This window comes from Engystomops pustulosus, chromosome 1 (assembly GCF_040894005.1).
Source record: "Engystomops pustulosus chromosome 1, aEngPut4.maternal, whole genome shotgun sequence".
In the NCBI taxonomy this organism is placed as follows: Eukaryota; Metazoa; Chordata; class Amphibia; order Anura; family Leptodactylidae; genus Engystomops; species Engystomops pustulosus.
This window is the reverse complement of record NC_092411.1, coordinates 235,580,745-235,607,811: the sequence shown is the minus strand read 5'-3', so window position 1 is coordinate 235,607,811 and position 27,067 is coordinate 235,580,745. Positions and strand designations below refer to the sequence as shown.

Below are 27,067 nucleotides of genomic sequence, written 5' to 3'. Positions count from 1 at the left end.
CTGTGGGGCTTGTTGCGTTGCAAATCATGTGACCAGATCACGGCCCTCATACCGGCTGTCTGAATGAGGTCTAAGATGTATAACTGAGCAAACAGATATGAAGAATTTCTTCTGCCTTAAAACAGTCATGGCTTTTCTTAAATAAAGGAAATAAACTAACAACTGAAGCGTTTGGGAGTATTATACTTTGTATCATTATTATTCTAAGCATAATATGTTAAATGTGAGTGTCTTCTGTAAAGGTAATATAAATGTATGAATAGGATGTATGAATGGAGAGTATCTGGTGGAGGGTTCACACAGATGACTGCTACAGCAGAAGGAATGGTTATGCTTAGTGAAAAGTTCTCCCACACAAGTGCACCTCGGTGCTCCGAGTCCAGCTACAATTCTGGAATATAAATGCTTTTTCACAGTCCTGCTGCTACTAACAACAGACAAAAGGTATTGGCACACAAAAACTGCTATCAAAAACCATCTTGCATCTTTTCATGGTCAAAAAAGCTGACAGATTCCCTTTAAAGAATACAGAGCACTTGTGATCAAATACAATAATTCCATTGCATAGTGAGGCATGCACATAGACTTGTTGTGTTGACCCAAAAATTAAATGAATGTAACTCCTTTAAATGGAGATATGTAGCTTTGTGTGGAGCACTTTTCTTTACTCTGTCACATCCCATTTATTTATAGTTTTATCAAATGTGATATCTCCAAATTACAGTCCTAGTCATCAGCTTCTATGTTTATACACCTACGGAAGAGAAGTCATGTAACATATTTCCTTAAGTATTTAACAAATGTTAACAATGCTATAAAGACTGATGTTGTTTATACTCGAAAGGAAGATTAACGGCAAACCAGTGTTCTGGAGTCATGTTGGGACTGAAATAACCTTTACATTCTGTGAAACCATTTCAAGCAAAAGAAAACTGTATATGTTACAGAAACTGAAACATTATGTCTATAAAGAAGGACACTTTGGAAGGGCAATTCTTGACTGCACGTTCCCATGGAAAAATTCAGAAATTAATTGTGTATTATCAAATGAAACAAATATATTTAGATTTTGGGACAGAAAAAAGTTGATCAGTGATAATGACCTTATGCACAATTTCCATGCAGATTTAATATTTACATTTAGCAAGGGCAAGTAGTAAGTAACAGACTCTTCCATGATGAGTGATGGAAGGCTGTGCACTAGATGACCATTCTCCATCAGCAATCCCATCGGCTATCGGCCTGGTACTAGTGCAAACTAAGCTTGCACATACCATATTTTTCAGACTATAAGGCGCACAAAAAATCCTTTTGTCAGAAATCAGAGGTGCGCCTTATAGTCCAGTGCGCCTTATATATGAACTGTACGTACAGACAACAGCTGCCTTGAACTGTGCACAGGTCTGCCACCTGCTGGTCATTCATCCTTATAATCAGCTGCGCCTTATATATGAATCTAGACATTTTAGCAGACATTTATTGATGGTGCACCTTATAATCCAGTGCGCCTTATAGTCCAAAAAATACGTTAGTACTTCGTTTTCATGAAATTTTAGCTTAGTGTTTGTTTCTGGACCTTAAAACCTATATGTAAATATCTATATATAAGCCTAGGTTGTATTTAGAGAAACATAAAGGACTGCATTGCTCGATCATAACATATCATATTATAAATAGATATTTATAATACACATAATAAATGGCACACTATAGGACGACATACCTCTCTCAGTACTGGATCTGATATAGAGCTTAAGTTGACAGCGCCTTCATATGTTAAGTAGTAGAACACATTTAGAGATCGTACAGCTTCAGGACCCTGCAGCTTGTAGCCAAAAATGAGGTCAATCCACTGGTGGAGCTGGCAAGAAACAAATTCACTTTCCAAGGCCTGTAACAAAGGTAAAAAAAATAGCAGTGAGAACAGAGTACAGAGATGAGGAAGTACTCAGAAGGTGATGAAAGCCTTTACATACATTAGCTGAAGCAACAGAACATGGAAATAAACTCTGTCCACAACTGTCTAAACTTAAAACATATAGGTTAATGTTATTTCTACCTGGATTCTGGGGATCTTCTAGACAGAGTATAAAAACAGACTTTAGTTTACAGCTAAGCAGCGTAAATTATTATTTTTTTTTTTAAATGGTTCTCTACTGAATTCTACTATAGTCTTTCTAAAATGTAAAAGTAAAACTATTGTAGGAGTGTTTCTTCAAAGGGGTTGTGCCAAGTTTGCAAGTCATCACCAATACGCAGCCAATTGGAGAGGGTCCAACTGCTAGGAACCCCAGCAATCACATGAATGGAACCCCACAGCAATCCAGAGAATGGAGGGGTTTGATGCAAGTATGCGAGTGTTGGAAACTGATGAATACACTGCTCAGATGTTTCCGGTATTCCCATTCTCCGGTAGCTGAGCGGTGTGCTCCCATGCTATCGAAAGGATCTGCAAGATGCTTGGTTATCCTGCCACTCCACCCATTAGTGAGATTAGGATGCCTATTCACCGGATCGCCGTGAAGACCCATTTTCGTTAATGGTGGGGTCCCAGCAGTCAGACCCTCATCCATCAACTTGTTATCATAACCTGTGGATATCGGATAACTTGTAAACTTGATACAACTCTTTCAAGTACCGGTTTTAAAGATCCCCATTTGTTTAGAAATAGGGTGACAAAATACTTTTTTATATTTCTTTTATTTAAAGCACATTGTTTATAATTACCGTATATACTCAAGTATAAGCCGACCCACCTAATTTTACTCCAAAATTTGAGAAAACCTAGCATAAGCCTAGGGTGGGAAATGCATTGGTCACAGCCTTCCTCCAGTATATAGCTATCCAGCCTGCCCACCCCCAGTATATAGCTATTCAGCCTTGTGTAGAGGGGCAGAACACATGGACATGTCGGTACCAGTGCACACTACAACGATGTCAGCAGACATCATAGTCTGAGCGTGCCGGGCACATGAAAATCAAGAATAGGACCCGCGAGAGGCGTTGGGAAGGTGAGTACTTATTTCATTTTTTATGTACCCAAATATAAGTTGAGTGAGGTGTTTTTCAGCAGTAAAATTATGCTGAAAAACTCAGCTTATACTCGAGTATAAACATATTGCCTATTTTTTATGTTTACACCCAAAATTGCCGCAGGAATGATACAAATTTCAAATATTACAAAGTAAAAAAAAAAAATCAAAGCAGATTTTATCTCCCTGTAAAGAAATACAAAAGCCTTAATACGCTGCTTGACGGCTGCTGCTAATAGGAATCCCAGTAGTGAACAATCAATACATAGTATAGATACCCACTCAACAAAAATGATGGACTTCTTTCATTAACAATGACTTCAAGACACAGTCCTGGAGCTGCCACATAAAAACAGCAATTGTCTTAATTTGTGGGTGGCACTCAACACAAAAGCCCTAAATATGTTCAAATTACAGCAGCCGGCTTGATTGTCACCGCAGTCAGATGTCACATTAATGTATGACAAACATTAAACCATACACTTAAATGGCAATTTATATCATTTAAATGTTTACTGCCAGGCCTTCCATTACTCATTTAAATGTGACTTTCTGACAGCTAATTTCAGCTAATTTTCTAAGATACACTTAATTACAACTTTCAATCAAACACTTTCAGAAATTCAACCTGCCAAAACGGGATCTGATGCTTGCAGAGAAAAATAGAAAAGAAAAAAAAAAAAGAGAAAATCAGCAATTTCTGTTTCATTGGAAACCACATGAAATAACTGCAATATTCACAAATAAATATTCAGAAGCTCAATGTATCTAAGGAAATAAAATCAACTTCAGGTACCATCTACACTGACCGCATATTGCTTGCTAGATAAATGATTTGCCTTAGGATCCCCACCAACAATAATGTATACTGTATACTGGGGCATATATTTAATTAAAATGAACATTATGTAATTTACAACCAGGCTAAGAAAGGCTACAAAGTCTACCTGAGATGGCCATTCCCATAAAAAGCTGTATTTAATCCTATTAGAAATGAATACATGTGTAATTGCTTAATAAGAGGCAGCCGCTAGGGATCTCATAAGTCTACTGCAGGCTATAAAATACTACACGCAAATAAAAGCAATGCAAATCCTCTCTGCGGTTCTAGAATATCTTTTTGTTTCATATGTTTCCCAAATTAAGTTTATTCAGAAAAACATCCTTTATGTTTCTGAAAGACCTAGAGTTGTTAACAGCACTCTCACTGGTGGGGAGGTATCACTGCAATGATGTCACATTTCTGCCCTTGCTGATCTGTAGTATTCGGATGAGCAGGACTACACAGATACATGTGCCAAAATGAAACCATATTTATCAAACTCTCCAGCCACCAACATAAATCTGATATGCAAAGTGCACATCAATCTGATATGCAAAGTGCTCCATAGACACTCCGAAAAATAAGATAAAGATACCTGCCTAAAGAGTAATTCGCTCCACTGTGTCTCAACATCCCAATTGTTGATTCACATTATGCCAAAGTTCAAATAGTGAGACAGCATGCAATATATTAAAAAATATATATGAAGTGTTTTTTTATGTACCATATATACTCGAGTATAAGCTGACCCAAGTATAAGCCGAGGCCGCTAATTTTACCACAAAAACCTGATAAAATATAAAAAATTTTTTTTACTCGAGTATAAGCAGAGTTTGGGTTTTCAGCACATTTTTTGTGCTGAAAAACTAGGCTTATACTCGAGTATATATGGTATCTAATCTGAAAATGTATCTGAAATGTATGTCAAACTTAACAAATCTTGTCTGGGTTGAAACATTGTATAAGGTATGAGATATGTATGTAAAAATGTTCAATATTTGAGAAGACAAGAATAAAGTAAGAAAATGCAGGATCAGGGTGTGGTCACACCTTACAGTTTGGTTGCATTTTGATTGAGTTTTGAAATGTATTACAACAGCTGAGGAGAGGTGATTTGCCTATTTACATTACTGTTAACATAAATGCCATACATTAACTTTGGGTTAACACATGTCAACAAAACACATATGGTAAAAGATTGTTAACATGGTATTGTTACATGTTAATAAAAATACATACGTTAACACAGTATTAATACACTTACACTGGATTTTGTAAACGCACATTTTAACAGTAATGTAATTAGGCAAATCAGCTCTCCTCAGCTGCTGTAATGCATTTCAAAACGCAATGAAAGTGCAACGTGTGACTGCACCCAAAGATGGCAGAGCAGATTATACATAGGGCTCTATCTACAGAATGACATATTCAGTAGGAAAATATTGTATATAACTTTTCTTTTTCTATCTCTCTGTCCTTGCTAAATGAAGGATTCATGGAGGCAGCCCTATCAGTAATAGGCAACCTCCCCTTAGTTGATATGCTGGAAAATAGCTTGGCACTCCGATTATGGACAGATATGTTTTATTATAGGATAAACCATCAGACAGATATCATCTATAACATGCAGTATGTTGATAGTTGATCATCTCCTCCTGCTCTATAACATGCTGTGTGCAACGCTGTGTACAACCTGTTCAGCTCCTCCTCCTCTATAATACACTGCCTGCAGATAGGGCACTATGCATAATCTGCTTGGATGTTACTTTAAACACTTTATAGACAATTGGAAACCGTGTTGACATAGACCATGGCTTCACTTAAATATCTGGTCCAAGTGATTCTACATAGTACTGCTTTTTAGACCCAGAAAAGTGACTTTCTGGTGCATTTTTTTTAATAACAAAAAGTGTAAAAAAAAAAAAAACATAAAACAAATAAAGCAGAAGTACATGGTGCTGCTCGTGCCTCCCTAAGTTTCTAATTCCTTTGTCTGCCCACAAATGGGGGAAAGAAAAGGGTGATTGGATGAGCAGGATCTCAAAGGAGGTAGAAGATGGAGGACTACAATGGGACAGCAAGTGGGCTCCATTCTTCCTTTTTAAAACCAAACCCTTTCACTGTAAATCAGATGAGCAATTCCATCCACAGCCTGTAGGTAGATGTGGCACTGTTTCTGGAAGAAAGCAGCCATGTTTTTCTAACCTTAGGCATCCCATTTTAATAGTCATTGCAGCTTTTCTTTAAGGGTTGGTTACCCAAGTAAAACCCTCTGAAAAGTAAGTGAAGCACAAACACATACACTCACACAGAATCCACTGCACATCCTAGCAGATAGATCTGAAGATTAATCATAAGAGAGCGTGCACAGAAGGGATGCAATCTTCGGTTATCCCCGCTCTGTTAAGCTAATAAGCTACATTTTTAATGTGAAATGGGATGTAACCGTAAATTACACCCAAGAGCAATGCCCGCACCCTGACAGAAGGTCTGATTAGAAAACAGCTTACAAAAAGAGGAACACATCACAATGAATAACGCACTATGAATTTGATGCCTTCCCTTCAAAATGTTTATTTAAGAGCTTGGAATGACGAGCAGCAGTTAAAGTTTGCAGGCAAGTAGCTCTAGCCCATCTCCTATCATGCACACCACAGCTCTAATGAGTATCGTCTTGCTCCGAGCAAGCTGTTAGCATCCAAGCACAAACCTTCATAGCCTTTATCAGCTTAGCCATTACACATACAGACCAGAAACAAAAGGTGGGGCCCTTCTCAATGCAGAGCTTATATAAGGAGATACTGGGAAGAATATACATGACATGCTTCACATTATGGAGAGGAACCACCAAGTGTAGAATGATGACCTTCACGTGTCCTCCAGGGGATGTGTAAATGAACACCTTCCTTAATTTTACCCTTTGCCTTCACAAAGGAATTGCCTCATTAAGGCTCATTAAATATGTGTAAGACAAAGGGGCACTAACACCCCTCCCTTAACAAGTCAGAAACCTAACAAAACCAATCAATTGTTAGTGCTCCCAAAGCTGGCTCTGAGCATCAATTATGCCCAATGTGAGCTCTGAGGAAAATTTGTAAAAAACTAAATCCACTAAAACGTCGAACAGAAATACAATATTATGCAATGCAGCAGATTTATGGCAGAGTAAATCAGAGGCTGAAGTCCAAATTGTTAAGAATCAAATCGGACTATGAATAGGTTGTTGTGTGAAGCAGCACACAGATTGTCATTACCATCCCTAGAGGCTCGTACCGGCTCTGACAAACTGTCTCATGCAGATATCGGTTTCTTTAATGAGACCTACTAAGCATAGGGATATTGATACATGTATACCTGCCAAAATGTACACCCTTCAATACCCTGGGTAACATACATGCTCACTCAAAGAAGGTTGCTGTTTTAAGGGGGGAATGTGCTGTTTTTACCCCTTTTTCTACAAGAAATGTTTCTATCATAATATTATCATAACATTTTTTATTATTATCCACCAAAGTCATCTCCAGAAAACCTTAAACTGAAAAATAGGGCCATTTTTCTATTGTGGACCTTGGACAGTACTGATATAGGGCAATTAGGGAAAACAAACCACCTTGATCCATCCTTCTCCCTATATCTTTATCACCTAATCCTTTATCTCAACTAACGTTCCACCCATGACAATCTAGGATTCTACACCACCAGCTCTTCCTCCGGTTGCTTAACAATAATGGCCTTGAGGACATGGTTTTCTTTTCTTCTAATCTCTGAATGCATTTTCAGTGTGTCCTTTAGCAGATCTCTCTCTTCTCCTCTTTCCCTTGTTGTTGGGGTTACTCTTAGATCCTCGTCTCAGTTCCCTCTACAGAGCTCCCATTGGAACAAACCTTCAACATTTGGTTTTCAGTAGTATCGTTACTATCGAGGGGTATTCGACCCCTCTTTCCAACCCTACATTCAATCATCTATATGTCCAATACATTTTAAAAACATTTCTCCGGTTCTGGGTATCCAGTATTTGTAGTTCTATGCTCTGGGGACCACCAGTATTATTGTCTGCTATGAGGTCTCCAGTATTTGTCTGTTGTTGGTATCTACAGCATTGGTAGGTTTATTCTCTGGAGGTCTCCAGGATTGTAAGGATACTAAGGGTTCTCTGGTATTATTTGATATGGAGTCACCAGTATTATTGTCTACACTGGGGATATCTCTCAATTTTTACAGTAGACTGCACTGGTGCTTTCAGTACTATTATTATCTGCTCTGGGTCTCCGCTAATATTATTGTTGTGTGCTCTGAAAGCAGTATTTGGTTTTTGGGGTGGTATTTATTGCTGTACTGTAACATTTTATCATTTGTGGGGTGACATTTTGTTCTGCACTGTGATTGTATATCTAGGGTGCAGCTTACTAATGTGGCCGCTTTAAGTTGAGCATAGTATCGTAGAATATAAGGCTGTAAAAAGACAAGTCCATCAAGTCCAACCTTTAAGAATCTCACTGCTCTTACAGTAAAGAATTCCTGTCAATGTCGATGGTAGAACCGAGCAGTATGACAATATGGCCCTTGGAATAATAAATGTTGTTTGCCCTTGGCCTAAATCCTTAGATCAGGAATGGAACAGACATTTAAAGAAACTTTCATAATCTTTATAATTTATAAGTTTGTGGAGTAGGAATCTGTTAATTTTATCACGCCTGTGAATCCAACAAAATAGTCACTGACTTAAGAGTCCAGAGCCCTTTTTGCCTATAACTTCCCAAATGCAAACTGTTCACCATTGTATTATAACCAAGAAAATATAAATTTCCTGGCAAACCAACATTTAACCATAAATCCATCAGTTAATATGAGTGAATTATCGGAAATGCTTTTTAGGTTTTTTTGTATACATTTATACACATTGTCATTTTAGCCAGAAGGCCCTCCAGCAATGCAAAGGATTAGTGGAGAAAGACAACAAGCACTGTATTGGTAAGAATGATTCTACCAGAGAAAAGAGAAAAATTCCAGAAATGTCCTAATATATATCCACACACTTATCAAAGCAATCTAAACTGCAAATGGCTAGGTGAGTAGAAAATAGGATTTCACTCAAGCTGGCGGCATAAACTAATCCAATCTCAATAGACTAAACTTGGCCTGCAGGCTCTTGATACCACACACATGGAAGATCTTGACCAGCATTACCAGTGACCATGAAGTGATACTGATAACATCAAATGGACTCCAAGCTTCCAATCAGAAGTATGACCAGAAGACAGGAATGTTCTGTGTACATCAACATGACCCTACCATTAGTCTACAAAAATCATTTTCATATTTTACATTGAAATGTAAACAGTTTTGCTTATACGGGAGGTACAGGTACTTCTCATGTAACTTTCTTAATTTAGTCAAACATGATGGCCAGAAACTAACAAGTCTGGGTTCATTTTTTTTTTTATTATGTTTTATTCTCAGCAGCTGATCTTAAATAATTGCATGTGACAAAGGAACAACCATATCCCGTGGTCTCAATGCTCAAAAACAACCATAAGTTTATTCATTGCTATGAATACAATTATAGGAAGCTGAAAACTCCTATGTTTATTATAGTTAACTTTCTTATATGCTAATTAAAGTTATTTAAAGGAATTCTCCCAAAACTATTGTTGTTAGTCACTAAGCAGGTTGATCAACTCAATTTAAATATTTTATATTGAATACATAACAAGGAATAAAATTATAGATCCCTTTTACCTATTAAAAAGTTAATTAATTATTAATTCATCTGCCATATACACTAATTTCTATATTTGGATATGATTACAAAATTGTACCTGTGTATTTGGCATCTTTGAACTTCAGAATAATAAATAACGTCACGGAGAAGTAAAAAGTTATGCAGAAAATAAGCCTCACACAGCTCTGTACACCCAAAAAAAAATTAAGATTTTTGATGATGCATAGTGAAAAACGAACGAAAAAACGCTGCATCCCTGAGGGGTTAATAACAACCAATTAAAGAAATGTATGAATATAGCAGATGAATTAAATGGAATTTCAGTGCCGAGATGAGAAAGATGTTCTAGAGCAGCTTATCAGGCTCATCAACCTTTCCAAAAAATGGTACATATACCGAGCAGCCAGTAGATTATGTGACACTTGTATACAAGTCAACAAGAGCAGTGATTGGCTACATCATTGTCCTTGGTAGAAACAGAAAATCATCAGGCTATGCCATAAAAGACTGGCGAAGATAATACCTAGCTGTCTCTTCTAGTACAGCGGCCTTCTGAAAGGATAAAAAACTCTTTTTACATTTTCATTATTTATACTATTTATCTTACATGGAGTCAGATACGGAGACCACAAGAGCTACTAAAAAAATATATGCTTTGGGCTGATTTAGCAGACACTTGATCTGGCCATCTTGCAGTTCCTGAGTATACCACAAACTCTATGGAAAGTATTTTGATTCAAATCCAATAGCTAAAGTGTGGCCGAAAACTAGGTCTTCCAGCAGGGCAATGATCCCAAGCACAACAGAAAATCTAATCCTTGTAAGAAAAAAAAAGAATCCAGGTGTTGCAATAATTAAAGGTGTTGCTTTAACTAAACATTTTTTATTGTGTGATGCAGCAAATAAAGCGGTGTACAGAACAAAATAAAACTCCTAATAAATTCATGGCTATAACAATGAGTGCAATATACTGTGGGGTACTGTGTGTAATGGAACCAACACGAATAAACATAGGGGATTGTTCTAAAAAATGTATATTAGGAAACTGTAAATATAATTTAATTATTCTCTACTTAAGTTTACTTAAAGGAAACCTACCACTTGAAGTGGCAGGTTTCCGATTGAAATACCGAGCACCAGCTCAGGGTGAGCTGGTGCCGGAGCTTATTTTAGTTAGTGTTTTAAACCGCGGTATCGCGGTTTAAAACACTTTTTAAACTGTATAGCCGGCGCAGGCAGGTACGCGCTCGGCGCTTACCATGCGCGCGGCTCTCATTCACTTCCTATGTAGCCGCGCGCACGGTAAGCACCGAGCGCGTACCTGCCTGCGCCGGCTTTAAAGTTTAAAAAGTGTTTTAAACCGCGATACCGCAGTTTAAAACACTAACTAAAATAAGCTCAGGCACCAGCTCACCCTGAGCTGGTGCCCGGTATTGCCATCGGAAACCTGCCACTTCAAGTGGTAGGTTTCCTTTACAACTAAACTTGTCTGTAACACAAATTAAGTGATGATGATATAGTGTGTGTGTGTGTGTGTGTGTGTGTGTGTGTGTGTGTGTGTGTGTGTGTGTGTGTGTGTGTGTGTGTGTGTGTGTGTGTGTGTGTGTGTGTGTGTGTGTGTGTGTGTGTATGTGTATGTGTGCGTTTAAAAGAAAACATACAAAATCAACATAGACCTCATTACCATTTGCAACATTTTTATTTGTAATTATCAAAAAACAAACAAACCCCAAATAAAACAAAACAAAAAAGAACTATGGGACCAGAAAGTACAAGGGGATCACAAAGAATCACTTTTGATCTTCTTTGCAAGCAAATTGAAGCCGCAGGATCAAGGAATTTAGAGCTCAGAGGGGGCTGGGGCTTTGTATTGTGCTTTAGTTTTCCCCCTCCTTCTGTAGATGGGCTTGCTAAAGCCTTGGACACAACCACAAGTGGTAGATATTACTAATGAGGCTCAAGTATTTTCCTGCGCCATTCAAAAGCAACAGCTTCAAAGGGCACCACATCATAAAAGAAGGCAGCTAGGTCATTAGAATAATGAGAGTGATTAACTCCAATTTAGAACATTTTAGGGTAAAAAGAAAGATATGAACACTTTAGCACACTGCGTCAGCGCACCATGGGCTGCATTGTAGTCTGAGCTTCCTAATTTGTTTTTTTGTCCATTTGTTAATCATATAGGATACTTAAGCTGTCCTACTGATCTATAGACTTTTACCTCTTTGTTTACATTGTACAAAGCCGCACATCTACCTACTGGAAAGAGTCAGGCTCCACTGGTTACACTTAGAAGATGTGTGAAGTAATGTATGTATCTATTTGTAATCTTCTGTATACATATTGATTCTCTGGACATTAAATTTCTGAAACAGGCTGCTATAATGTAGAATTGAATATGTATTTTAATATCCTTTACCGCTAGAGACTTAGCCACATAATGTAACTTATTGGAAGAAAAGTAAAAGATACAATTGCAATTCATGATGTTTATGCTTTTGTAAAAAATATATATATTTTATTGAAAAGAAACAAACACGAATTGGGAATATACAGGCGGTCCCCTACTTAAGAAAAACCGACTTACAGATGACCCCTAGTTACAAACGGACCTCTGAATGTTGGTAATTTACTGTACTTTTGTCCTAGGCCAGTGGTGGCGAACCTATGGCACTGGTGCCAGAGACGGCACCCGAGCCCTTTCTGTGGGCACCCAGGCCTTCACCCCAGCATGAAGTTCACCAGACAGGACTCAAAGAATCTTCCTACAGAATCTTCCTACAATGATAGGCAAATTTGCCCTCCTCCTTTAACTGCGTTGGTGTTTTTAGGAGGCTGAACGATTGAAAGTTGTCAAAGAACAAGGAGAAATAAGTTTCTGTGCTGGCACTTTGCAATAAATAAGTGGCTTTTGGTTAAAATTTGGGCACAAGCTCTAAAAGGTTCGCCATCACTGCCCTAGGCTACAATAACCAGCTATAACAATTATTATAGGTGTCTGTAATGAAGCTTTATGGTTAATCCTGCTTCTTATGACAACCCAACATTTTTAAAATCCAATTGTCACAGAGACCAAAAAAAATTTTTTAGAGCTACAATTATAAAATATACAGTTCCGATTTGCATACAAATTCAACTTAAGAACACACCTACAGAACATATCTTGTATGTAACCAAGGGACTGACTGTATACAGTTTATCTAATAGATGTCTAGTATATAGTTTGGGAAAAAATGCTTGTTTTTGTAAAAACTTGTATTCAACTTACATTGTAACTCTCCTTATAAGTAGAAAAACTAAATCAAAACATACCTGTCTTCAAGAGCCTGCAATAGCTGGCACAACTTACACACTGTAGCATGGTGGTAGCGCGTTCAGCTATGTTTATGCAAAGACTTAGATTTATTTGACAGCTTTACACCTTTGAGCAAGATATAATTAAATGTTTTGACAGGCAAACAAAAACTATATAAATCTGAAAACTGTTAAAACTTAAAGTATCTAAAGTCAAAATGATGGAAACCATCTCAGGCACTACCATGAAACGCACCCTTGTGCATTCCTGAAAAATGTATACTTTTCCCTGAGAATACACAGCAAGCTTTATTTTTAGCATGAAATTCAGGTTGTAAAGTAGAGACTGCAACATTGTGGGTTGTGCAGAACAAAGTTTGCCATAAATATGTTCTTGACTGAAATGTACAAGTAATAAAATAATAACCAACTTCTCTGGATGTAATTTTATGGACAGCCTTCTGTAGGTAAACTTCCTATATGCTTTGTAAGAAGCCACGGAGTGGAATAATGGTTACAGGACATCTCTACATTTCAAGATCCCGTCAGGCTTAAGACATGGATCAGCATTGAAATTCTGAGTAGAAAGTGTTGATTTTATTTAGTATTTTACAAGATTCAGGTAAAAATCTGCATGTACTAAAGACTCCATGTGGAAAAGCTATGGGGATGTGCATCAATCTGTTGCCGAAATTTAACTAGAACAACATATTTCATGAGTGGATTTTCCATGGTTTTATATAAACATTAGAGGACAGAACACCTTGTACAGAAGGGGAGTCCTTGCATTATACCTAAATATCATACATGGGGCTTCCCGTCTGCGGGTCGGGCTTCACCGCCACCGCTGTAGTCTGCCCGGCAGACAGGAAGTCTTTGCTTCATATATGTGTATAATGGAAGGACATTCCAAGGTGTACTGGTGTACAAGGTGTGCCGTCTATGGCATCAGGCTGATATACAGGCCCATATTGTGTGCAGGCGGCTTAAGGCATTTGTTCATAGTGATCAATTAGATTACTGAAATGAGCCACAAAAATTTTACATTTGCAATCTGCCATGCAAAGCTTCTCTACTTTTCCTATTTATCTAAATCGTTTGTGAAGAAAGAAGTACATATATTGCTAGCAAATACACGTTTCTGGGGTACTACAAGCAACAAGACTTTGAATTAGATAATATGTTGGGCAGTGAAGTCTTTGGCTATCTGGATAATGCATAGCAAATAAAACATTTTATACCTAAAAATCACAGAATAAAACATGAACTAAAAAGAATTTCAATGTTGGAACCCCCAACCAACTACAGAACCGGGCTACCCCCAATACCGGTTGTGAATGTATTTGAATGATCATCGCTTGAATCACTTTTATGGTGATGAGCAGGGATTCCGATTCCTGTAAAGTCTGGGAGTGCCAACAGTTAGAATCCCCAGTGATTGGTTTGTTTTGCAATAAGAATAGTACAATGGGCATTGTAGTCATCCTTTATAAGAATCATGGCCATGTTATAAACTATAGTGAATATTACCATATTAATAAGTATATTCCAACAGTTCAGTACACAATATTGTACTAATGAGAATTCTCTTTTATCTTGTGTTAGTCTGATCCAGACTCGGGTTTACCTTTGCATGTTTACGAGGAACTGTCCCATATAAAAGCACTTCATACAAGCTGAATGTATTTTCTTATGGACTGCCAGGAGATGAAATTTATTAGACTTGACCGCTCCTCATTCTTTGTGTACTATGCTAACAGTATGAGCCTCTTAGGAATTCTCCTGCCCAATACTGTTTGTATCCTACCCTTTCGGATGCCCTCATTAGTGGTCATAAAATCTATAGAATGAGATATATGTAGTAAATAGACCAACGCTGCTGACAGAAGTCTTTGTTTTGTTTATAAGAAGACCCTTGGTTCATGTTTTATAGATATTGGGCTGCAATAAACCCATAAAAGAGCAACCTGTTTCTGAATTGCAGAAATACTATTTACCCTGGGGTTATTACAGGTGAGATACTATGGGTAAACAAGTCTCATTGACTGTATATGAAAAAAAAAACAAAACAAAACTGATGAATAATGTATAGATCTTTTTTTCAAACCTACATATTAGCGATTTGCTTAAGACAAGCTGAAAATGCACAGATATTTCTCCCATGAACCCCAAAGTAGAAAGCTTGTTTTACATTTTATGATTAAGTGTTTCAAAATCCTTTAAATCTTGCCTAATCCAAATAATCTGGATAGGGTGAGGGGAGGGGGGTGTCCTTTTTGGTGAGTATGTCTGCCCAACACATTTTCTGATTGCACATATGATAACTGTCCACATACACACACAAAAAAGTGCGGATACATATCTGTAATTCAAATATTTAAGTCACTAAAACATTTAAAATCCACTTTGTGACTGTATTTACATGGCAAAGCTTCAGTGAGGAAGACTCTAGAGCAGTTAAAGGTAAAAGGGAACGGTTGTTTATACACGAGATGAAATGTTTAGGAACTAGTTCACATTCTCATGCTAGGGTCTCATTTATCATTCTTTAACTTGGGAGGATGGCTCCAGGGGAAGACAGATAAAAGAAGAGAATCTGTTTAGGTTCCCTGCATCAGGTAATTGAGTAGATCTATACAGTGCAAGTCTGCTACAAGCCATGGGAACACAAGACTGCAAACTCTCTAGACATAGACCTGGTGGCAGGAAACAACATACGTGCCTTCATAAACTGGAGTATGGGTGAGGTTCTTAGATGTGGAAATACTGACATAAAACCAGTTGCCCATCAACAAAGTCCTAAATCAAGATGGCGCTATATAAAAAAAAGATCATTATTTGGCGAGATTTTCATACCAAAGCAATGGGTTATTTCAACTAACCTATCGACTTTAAAGGGTAAGTATTAGATTGTGTATCAGAGTGGTGCATGTTGCGTTTTTCTCTTGAGGATCTCCTCAATGGACCATGAAAAGGATCTGACGTGTGCAAAGCACCATAGACTTTTTTAATAAGTCCGTTCTGTCTAGTGTAGACTTGGAAAGCACAAGACAAACATATTATCACTATAAAAACAGAAATGTGTTCAGTTCAGGTGATCATGCGCATAAGATGATTTGCCAGTTCCACAAACAATAATGGGCATAGGGGCTTACTGACTCCACACAGAATGATTGGACTGTTGGGACAATATGCCTGATCTGGTTTTTAAGGAATACAAGCTGTCACCAGAGGTGTCCACCAGATTGTATATTTTTCTCTATTAAGAATGCACTGAGCATTCAGAAATCATATATGCTTTCTTTATGCACTAGCTTTGTAAGGGAAACAAACTTGTACTCCATCCATGTACAAATTAACACCACCATCCAATCACCCTATGTGTATGGGGTCCACCAGTCTCCTCTGACAAACAATGTAAGGAAATGAGGACAAATTTATAGACCCACACTTGGTGAAAACACAAGTATCCCCGACAATTATCCACAGTTGAATATTTTCAAGGTGGGGTCAGGTAAAATATTTGCTGTCTGTACAAGCACTCAGAGTAATATGGGCATTTTCAAATCTATGGTGGGGCCCTCTAGGATTGAACCAATTCCCTACAACACGCAATAATCCCAGTGCTGTGCTCCCTCCCCTAGTGTCTACATCTATTCTCCCATAAAGATTGTGAACCCCAATTGGAATTGCTTTCCTTTCACTTGTACCAGTTCAGTGTAGTTTTGTATCTTTTGTATTTTCATTTGTTCTCGTCTTATGCAAGTGCATCCTTCATTGAATGTAGGGCGTCATTGAATTAATGGTGCTCTGTACAAATCCAACTTATATGGACAGAATATCTGATAAAAAAAATCATGCAAATTTTTTTTTCTAGCTAAAAGATAACTTCTCACATCATATATAATGTTACGGGAGACAAAACCCACCGTATAAGATACCAAATGTTTACACTCTTATTTATTGCAAGATGAAAATATGAAATAAACATATTAAATAGTTCTTAGGCTACATTCTCACTGCCGTTGCCCGCTGTACCGTAGCACGGCGGTCACACGGCAGTGCCGGGGAGAGGAGGAGGGGGAAAGCTCCCCTCACCCCGCCCCTCTCCATAGGAATATCTGGCGCACGGCGCTGTATTCCGGAGACAGATAGGACATGTCCTATCTTTCTACGGGGTACGGAGCAGCATGGTGCCACACGTGTGAGGCACCATACTACTCCCTTTGGGCGCCGTGTGCCCATTGCCGTCTATGGGGGATGTATATCGGCCGTATATACGTCCCCCATACGGCAGTGTGAATGTAGCTCAACACAGTGAATATTAATTGCATCTCATGTAAATGAATAGTCAGAATTTTGACTTTCATCTTTGATACCTATTGAAAAAAAACATTGCTTTTTCTATAGTTTGTTGTCCATACAACCAAAAGTCCTGAGTTGTCAACTAAAGATTGCAACATAAAGTTTTTGGCTGAAGTGAAGTATATGTTACAGAGTTGATGGGTGTGTGCAGCTGCATTAGCTCATGTAATGTTTAACACATGGAAACCAAAACGCTCGATTACCTCATTTATGGTAACGCTCATAAACTACACAGTACACAGTAAACACGTCTGCCCAGTAAATTAAAATATCACTATGCTATGCAGCAGCTGAGCCTGTCCAGAACCTGTCTGTAATCCAATAGAAGCAAAGGACCTTCTTCAAAATATAACAGGAACAAAAAAAAAAAAAATATTAAATTCCTTAAGTAAAATAAACTATGCAACATATCACTCACTCTCTTGTTATTGGGTTCCTACAAAAGACAGATACAGCTGAACAGAAATTAAAAGTTATGAAGGTTAAAATAACCGTCTGTACATAACAAGTGCATCAGCAAACAAAACCCTATGTAAGGCGTAATACATCCAGTCCAATGGTGTAAATGCTAACTAACATATTCCAATGCAAACTGACTAGATGCACCGTCTTATGCTGAAATTATCCTGTAGAGGAGACTCGGTTGGTCTCTAAATGCATCATCTGGGCAACAAGTCATATTGAGTTCACCAAAATGATGTATACTGCCCTTAATTCCTATAGGGTGATCTCTGCAGCACTATATATCCTGGCAGTTCCCAGTATCATCATGTCAGTGACATACAGAGACTGTATTCCCAGAAGCAGAGCCTGCACCCTTCTTTCTTTGGCATGTGCCTGCTGTACACGCCAGCTCTAAAGCCAGCATATGTGATGCTATGACATCATTATGTGCACCGGCTTCAGAGCTGGTGCAGTGAGGAGCGCCGCATCGGGGTACAAAGAAAGGCGAGATTCCGATTCCGCCTCTATGCTGCTCTCCCAACGCAACTACAAAAGCTGGACGGTGATCATTTGTACCAGTGTACAATGTGACACTGGTAATATTGATCCGGGGGCCTCTTGCTAGTTGGATCTCATCAAGTCTGATGCTGTTTTCAGCTGAACAAAAAATAAAACATTTGCTAATATACTGTATTCATGTCATCATAAACATCAGCACAACAAGCCAAACTGTGATTTCCTTCAAGAATTTTTTTTCTTCTCCATGAAAAAACGATCTATTGTACATTCGATTCAGATATTTATAAACAAAAAGCTATATATTTTTTTTTATTTAAAGACAGTCATCTGAACAATTTCTGTAACATCCTTATAAAACATGGTACCATATTCACAATCTAAAAAGAAAAATGCACTCTTAAATGGGTTGTCCACTTTAAAGGAAACCTACCATTTGAAGCAAACATACCTTAAGAATGCTGTAGCTACACCGATGCAGGATCATATATTGGTTATTTTGCTGATAAAACAATTATAAATTAATGATAATGAAGCAATTTCACTTCTATACCTGGTTTGGCAGTTTACCTAGCACATTAGTTATGCACTACTCAGAGGATGATGTAATCCCTGGGTTCTGCCTGAAGGCAGAATAATCAATCACTGCACCATCCCCCAGCTGCTGTGTATGAGTGATCCAGCTCAGGTTGATTAGTCCTGTCTGCACTAAGCCAGTGCGTAATACAAGCTATAATACAAGCTCTGTGTAACTTGTGCAATGATGCAATCCAGCTTTCCCAAGGTCCTGAACGTTATAATTGTCTCTTCAGCGAAACCCCTCACCTCAGGGATTAACCAAGATATGATCCTGCATCAGTGTAGCTACAGCAGTCTCAAGGTATGTTTGGTTTATACTGCATCAAATCAAATGATAGGTTTCCTTTAAGCACAATAGAGCAAATCATTTATATTGTTTGTCTAATGAAAAGATATTACATTTTCCAATATACTTTCTGTATCAATTCTTCAAGGTGTTCTAGATATCGGCTTACTGTCCTGCAACAGGAAATTTCATTGTTTACTGCCAGTAGATTAACACTGGTCCATGGTCATGTGATGTCACACAGGTGTACAGCACCGTGTGTTATAACCAGCCATGCACCTGTGTGAGATCACATGACCAAGGACCGATGTTTATCTACAGGAAATAAATGATGAAGCTTCCTGTTACATGACAGCAAGAAGGCAACAAGCAGAGATCATGGAAACCATGAATAATTAAGACAGAAAGCACATTGTAAAATGTTATAATTTTAAGCTGGAATGTGATGAAAGTGTACAACCCCTTTAAACAAGCTAAGTGTTAATATTAATGGGAAGGATGGGAAGGAAGATTGCCAAATACTCAGCTGAGATCTAGTTAATAGTCAAAAGAATGTATCTGATGTACATATGCACTGGATAATTATAGAACATCTATAAACATGCAAGTTTCCTAGGAAACAAATTAACTGGACATTTCCTGCACACAATGAGAACATACAAGTACACAACTAAAACCATAAATGCAGGATGAAGCTTCACTTATTGCATCAGGTAACTTCATACCTATGTACACAAAAATGTATTATCATACGTTTGTAATTAAGCATATAGTCCAATAAAAATACATCAAAATAGTGAATACAGCTCTGTTTGTTTAAAAAAAAGAACACCTAGCGGGTAAGATTTCAGAAGTTAGTAGAAGTGTTTAGTGCAGCTCCACATTTGGCTAAAACATAGGGAGTGATAAAGTGTCATTTGACAGACATGTAGGAATTAGCAAGTGTAACGACAAGGTGGCGAGAACACAGGCATCACATAACTTCATGTGTGCAAAGAAAATCTGCCCACAGCTGTGCACCGTTCTGTGCTGGAGCAGACGTCAAGTCCAAGTCAGCCCCAAAAACTACATTAAACGTAGAGCGGAGCAAAGTGACATACGTGTCAACTGTGAGCTATGAGAGGGGGAGTGCCATGGATGAATAGGACACCATACTGCAGAATTACTGCAGCCCAGCAGTTAGTGCAGGTGCACATTTGGGGTTCAGACAGCTCCCAAAACAGTTTATTTGCCTTACCAAAGTAAGGTATATTTAAGTCCAAGTCTGAAATAGTGTTAATGTAATGAGGGCAAATGGTTTAAAGTCCAGTAATATGAATAAAAGTTCACATTCAATCATGGTCCATAATATAGACATTTCCTAATCAAAAATACAAAGAACACATACAGCCCTGATGGATGCCAAATAGACAGTCCAGTATGGATTTCCTTATCTATGTGTAAAATGTTTTTGTCTGAAAGGCATATGAACAGAGTCTAAACTACTGAAATGTAAGTAGTAATTATCTTTATTATCAGGTGAGTGATGTCCAGAAGATACCTGGCGTCATGCCTTACACTAAGGTGGGAACAGACAGACCACCATCTGCTTAGTGCTTGCCTCATTGATCATCTATACTCTCAGCCTCCTGTGAGTGCGGTTCTGGGGAGATGCCAAACAGATGCCCAGTTATATTACAGTAGACAGCAGCCAAAGAGTGAATTCACCATAGCAGAAAAGTACAAAATTATCCCCAAAACACTTCCTGTAATTTCACTAAATGTCTTGCAGTGATAAGAAATTCAGCTAGATAAGAAAAACACCTCATCAATGCACTAAAATGAAAACAAGTAGAATTTTAAGAAGTGAAAGACATAAATATTAGTGTAAATTCTTCTTGAGAGCATAAATACTAAATAGCATAAACTTGCCTTGCACCCTGACAAAATCCTCTGTGTAGACCCAGGGGGTGGGCTTTGGATTAGATGCATTTCAAAAAAACAACATGTGACTTGTCTGTGCTTCAGAATCCTCAGCTCTTGGCCCCCACCTTTGTGCTCCTGTAAAGCTCCTCCCTCCTTCACAGAGGTCACAGCCTGGTCAGCTGACATCAGTGGGAGAGGGAGGAGCTGTACTGGAGCTGGAGGGGGCCAAGAGCTGAGCAGTCTAGAGCACAGAGAAGTCACATGTTTTTTTAAAAATACATCCAAACCAAAGCCCAACCCTTGGGACTACAAAGGGGATTCTGTCAGGAAGCCATGTAAGTTATAACACAAAATTATATTGTAATGCAAATGCTTAAAGAAAGCAGAAAGGCATATTTAAAATCCAGGTGTAATGTGCTCCTGCAACCTGTCTTTAGTGAAAATGAGGTCTCTGGTGACAGGTTCCCTTTGAAGTTGTGTGTCTCTATTTACTTTTAAATAAATGTTATAATATATAAAGAGGTCCAATTCTAAGTACACCACAACTATGGTCTTGATTTACAGTTTATATTATAAAGGTTTACATATAACTCAGATTTTGGGAACAGTCAAATTTGTCCATAGAGTTGAGCGCCTATAGTGAACAATATTTTTTTAAGAACACTGTTAACTCCTGAGGGTTACAACTACAGCTACAAAATGGGATACCCACAAGCACTGTGAATGCCATACAGAATCAGTACAACATTAGGAATGCAATTAAGTACTAATTCATGGCCACTTTCTGCAAATAACCGTTCCATAATGTCTAAACGTGGACGCAAACTTTAAATTAAGTACATTCAAAGTACTAGTTCATGGGCACTTTCATACGTGGATCTTTTTTCTGCACATAACCGTTCCATAATGTCTAAATGTGGACGCAAACTTTACCTTACTATGAAGTTTCGGATATTTACAAGACAAGCTGATTCAACTACTTCAAGACATCTACACGGATTTGTGTTTCAGTTGCACTTTTAGAAAATATAATGAAAATGATATCGTGGTTGCCATGATTTTAATTAGTAACATATGCTGGTTCAAGAAAATTAAAACTATCTCAGAATGATTGTTTCTTTTAATAATTTATATACCTTTAAAACAGCATTGCAGTCCATAAATCACTCAATACCAGGGTATCTGTCACCTTGAAACAGAAGGCAATTTGCAATAAAATGTTAATGTACAACATAACTCTAGAGCAATTTTGATGCTATATTACAATTTTGTTGGAGTAAGGATTGGGCTGCTCAGTAAATAGAGACCTTTGGGAAGCTGCAACACAGTATTTTAGTTGCGGGAATTAATAATATAATCATAAGGGCATTAAAAGGGGATTTCCCATGAAAGAAAATTCTCACATTTTAAACTCCTGGTGATGTTAACACAATAAAGATCATTTTACTCAGTTTTATTGCTGCTTTAGGTCCCATCACTCAGTGATGGTCAGTGTAAAATACCAGGGTGTGGGCAGGGTTTCTCTAAGCAGACTCATTGGGGCTCATTTACTAAGGGCTCCACGGGCGCACTTTTGCCGGGTTTCCCGACCTTTTCCGTTTTTGCGCCGAATTCCGCCAGGATTTTGGCGCACACAATCGGATTTTGGTGCAAAAACGCCGGCTTTCACGTGACAAAAATCGGGGGGCGTGGCCGTCGGAAAACCTGACGGATTCGGAAAAACCTCGGAATTTTAAAAAACTATTTGTGTCGCAAAATCAATCACTCGCATGCACCAGGAATAGGTTGGTGAACTCTGGCGGGCCTCGGCGCAGCAGCGACACCTGGTGGACATCAGACGCACAACCTTAGTGAATCGCCGGAAGACGCTGGATCGCGACAGGACCGGGTAAGTAAATGTGCCCCATTATGCTCCTTCTAGTTCTGTGTGGTGACAATGTGGTTAGATTATCAGGGTACATTGTACTTACACACTGACACATATGGGGAGATTTGTCATTAGTCCTAAGTAGCTTCTTAGCGTATAATTGTCACAATTTTTTGCACAAACATTGTCTTTGCTGTTTTTTTTAGCAAGAAAAAAATTCAACTCTAAAGTCATGCAGAGGCAGAGAAAATACACCACAGAGTGTGTAACACCGGGCAACACCACATTTATCAAATGAGAATTTGAACGTAAATTTAATCGCAAAACTACACCACATAGGAGGTGGTGTATGGGGGTCCATTGCTACTATAGGGGGAAGTTTTTGCTCAATTTTATGTTAATGAGGTATATGAGAATTTCCTGCGCAAAAACATCGCAAAAAAGGAAGAAATTGAGCAGATTTAAAACATACGTGTGACTGGTGCAGTCTGTTCGTATTGAGCACACACAGATGATAGTCACATCAGAAGGGTCAGACAGTAGGTGTTCTCCTTAAGGAGAGATTGCCAATTAAGGCCACCTTAAAGGCGTGTGGAGACTTAAAGCCATAGATGCTCCCCTAGGGAATTCTGGGAAGGATGCAAATAAGTTTTCCAAGGTGTTAAATGGAAAACAACACCTTAAAAGGCAGCCCCCTTAACACCAAGTATGACCTACAAGAAGTCTAAAAACATGGTGTGGGATTAAGCCAAACCAGTATATCTATTCCATAAGGAACAGACTCCCAACTGTAGACAGCTGTTTCGACCTGGTTGGGTTATGTTAGTTTATCTCATAGTATGGAGTACCCATTTGATATCTCATTTTTACCTTTATCTGTACATTCCAATGCACATCTGCGCTTACTGGAAGCACAGGGATCCCCCTTCTTTATTGATGTAATAATCTTAAAGGGGTTTATGGGAATTAAATAAAAAAAATGATTTATACAATACCCGTTCCCACCAATGCGCTCTATTTGTATACAATGGACGTGGTGCTACCCCAAACATATCCGCGCACTTGCTACTGCCTGAAACTCCTGCCGTAGCAGGTTTGGGGCTGTAGTCACTGCATCACTGTTACGCCTCTGTGTACAGACAGAGACTGGTAGTGACAAGTGGCTGTACAGGTGAACCGGAGCAGGGAGAAAGGTGAGTTTCATAGATTTTTTTTTTAGGGGTGGTCATAATTGTAATCAGGGGTGTTTAAGACTATTTAGCACCCCATTCCTGATGCAGTTACAGGACCCACATAACGTGCCTTGTGCCCTTTTTATGCATTTTTAATCTGCTATTGGGTCTTTTTGAGAAAAACTAAATAAACATGTGTTTGGTCATTAACACATCCCTTTTGGTTGTGCTTTTAATTGATTTCTTTAATATGTGTCTATGATATATTGGTAGTTTGATCAGGTCCCCATTTCTTTTGAGTTGCAACCGTAGTTTTCTGGGAGAAATAACAAAGAGGGTAACTTAATAAGAAGAGGTTTCAAAATTTATATTTTTGGGTAATGCAAATATGCACCAAAACAGTTATACAGGCTGAAATTATACTTCTAAGCTTCAAATAACGAGCACCAGCTCAGGGCGAGCTGGTGCCGGAGCATATCTTCGTTATTCTCATGAACCGATGTAACGCTTTTAAACACTTTTGTAATCTTTATATGCCAAGCAGTTTCGGCGCACGGTGGGAAGCGCTTGGCACACCGTGCGCGCGACATGGCGCGTGACGTCACCGGCTCTTCGGCACTACCTTTTCAGGCGCGGTCGTGCGCATGGTGCACCGAGCACGTACCACCGTGCGCAGAATCTGCTTCGTATATAAAGATTACAAAAGTGTTTAAAAGCAATACATTGGTTTAAGAGAATAATGAAGATATGCTCCGGCACCAGCTCACCCTTTGAAGCTTAGATGTACAATATCAAGTGATAGGTTTCCTTTAAGGACACTCGACTTACAGACAATGATCAGCTGTAAGATGTCTGTAATGAAGGTTTATTGATAATCCTTGGTCCAATTACAGCAAAAATTTTGAAACTCCAATTGTCACTGGGACAAAAGAAAAAAATTTGCCTAGAACTTCAATTATAAAATATACAGTTTCGATTTACATACAAATTCAACTTAAGAACAAACCTCCGGACCCTATCTTGTATGTAACCCGGGGACTGCCTGTATAAGGGAGAGGAGCGAGGTTTTGTAGTTTTATAAAATGCTGTGTACCCTTGTGGTAGTCATGCTCATCAACAGTTTTGGATATGAGTTAAAGAGCCTCAGGTATAAGTTTTTAGGCAGCCATATGTTTTATTTAGAGGCGCAGCTGATAAAAACACATCCACTCCACATTGCTCAACATTATCATCTTTATATGGCATTTATAACATATCATGAGGTTGTCAAACATGCATTGCTGATTTAACCCTTGGCATAGAAATTGCAATGCTATATGAAGCCCCGGGGAAACATTGTTTCCAAAAGATGAAATATGTATTTGATTACAGCTGGAGGATATGTCCCATTCCTAGTCTTCAGACCACTAAGCTGTAAATCATATGCTAAAATGGTGAAAATTTAGACATGTATTTCTCTGCTGACAGGCCTGCCATACAAATCAGTGTCTTACACGGCTTATATAGAATTAACTGAAAATCAGCCATTTCTATCGCAGAAACAATATCTCCAATTTATGGGGGCAGGATGAAAAAAAACACAGCCAATATAAAATCGTATCTCTGTAGGATCAAGCAAGAGTCTTTTCACTTTTGTCTTGGAGGAGTACGTATTCAGGGTTTACAGCCTTTACAGCTGTCACAGGGTTCACATTTTCTACAATCATCAGAATATACAGGCGGTCCCCGACTCAAAGACACCTGACCCCTAGTTACAGACAGACCTTTCAGCCCACTGTGACCTCTGGTGAAGCTCTCTGGATGCTTTACATTAGTCTCAGGTTGCAAGCATTAGCTGTGAGGTGTCTGTAATGAAGTTTTATTGATAATCCCTGTTCCCATGGCAGCAAAAAAATTTGGAAGACCCAATAGTCACTGGGACAAAAAAAAATATTTGACTGGAACTACAATTATAAAATATACCTGTTCTGACTTGCATACAAGTTAAACTTAAGAACCTATCGTGTGCGTAACCCGCCTGTACTTAGCATACGCAACATTTGTTCTCAGTGTCAGTGATTGTTGCAGTGCTAAGGAAGAATGGGCATGCTTCAAGCATGTTGAAAAGGAAGGTGCAACAATGTAGACTTTCTTTACAGCATAGCCAAGAAAGAAGAATACTGAAGTGGGGACCCAGATCTACACAACAAGAGGAAGTCTGGACAGTTGCACGTGCATTTCCACTAAAACCTGTTTTTTTCTTTTTTTTTTGGATGCAAAACATGTGATGCTCATTCCCATTTGCATGCACTTCAATGGAAATGCATATGCGATTGGGCCAAGCCCCTCCCAATTGTATTTGAATTGCATTTAATTGCAATGCAATTGAAACGCAACGTTTATACGCAGCAAGTTCTCCGATGAAGTACATTACCAGAAAACCTCTATCTATGGGATCCGTCACCATGCACAAGCACTCCTCCTAGCTGTTCAGACTTATTAAGTTACAATTAGGAATGAGCAGACCTATTCCTGATCTGGTTCAGAAGGTTGGTACGGGTACCTGAACATATGGTTAACAAAGGTGCTAGCACTGACCACTTGTGTAAATCCTTTAAATACCATTTTCCCTAGAATCATTTATAGGGTTAACCTGAACTTCTGGCAGAAGCCCAGATTTGGGGCACGGACCTGAACATTGCAGTGTGGGTCTGTTCATCACTAGTTACAATCTGATTTCAGTGGCTTTGACAAGACCAAATTGGCACCAACACAAAGAGTAAGTAATAGCACACTGTGGGCAACCTACTGAATCCCACTACTACAAGCTCCTGCCAATGGATTTATTGGATGGATACACAATTTTGTTAAATTGCCTTCTGTTGACTGATAGATGTTATTATATAAAGAACCATTTCTAGTATTCAATATATTGATGAAGAGGAAGCAATAATTCTAAGAAGTGCATTATTTCTTAATTTAGGGCAGGCGTCCTTGAGTTCATTAATAATTTATACAATCCATATCATAGCAGTTAATATTTGCAGAAGTCTATATTTATTGGATGACTTTCCAAATTCAAG

At 38.4% G+C, this 27,067-nt stretch overlaps 1 protein-coding gene across 4 annotated transcripts in view; it reads right to left on the bottom strand.

Moving 5' to 3' along the window:
- Positions 1–27,067, bottom strand: part of LRBA (LPS responsive beige-like anchor protein) — a 358,816-nt gene that overhangs the window by 57,281 nt on the left and 274,468 nt on the right. For all 4 annotated transcript variants that reach the window (XM_072121481.1, XM_072121491.1, XM_072121508.1 and 1 more), the window contains one exon: positions 1,724–1,891. In XM_072121481.1, coding sequence (XP_071977582.1) covers positions 1,724–1,891 — 168 coding nt within the window. The remainder of the gene's footprint in view (positions 1–1,723; positions 1,892–27,067) is intronic.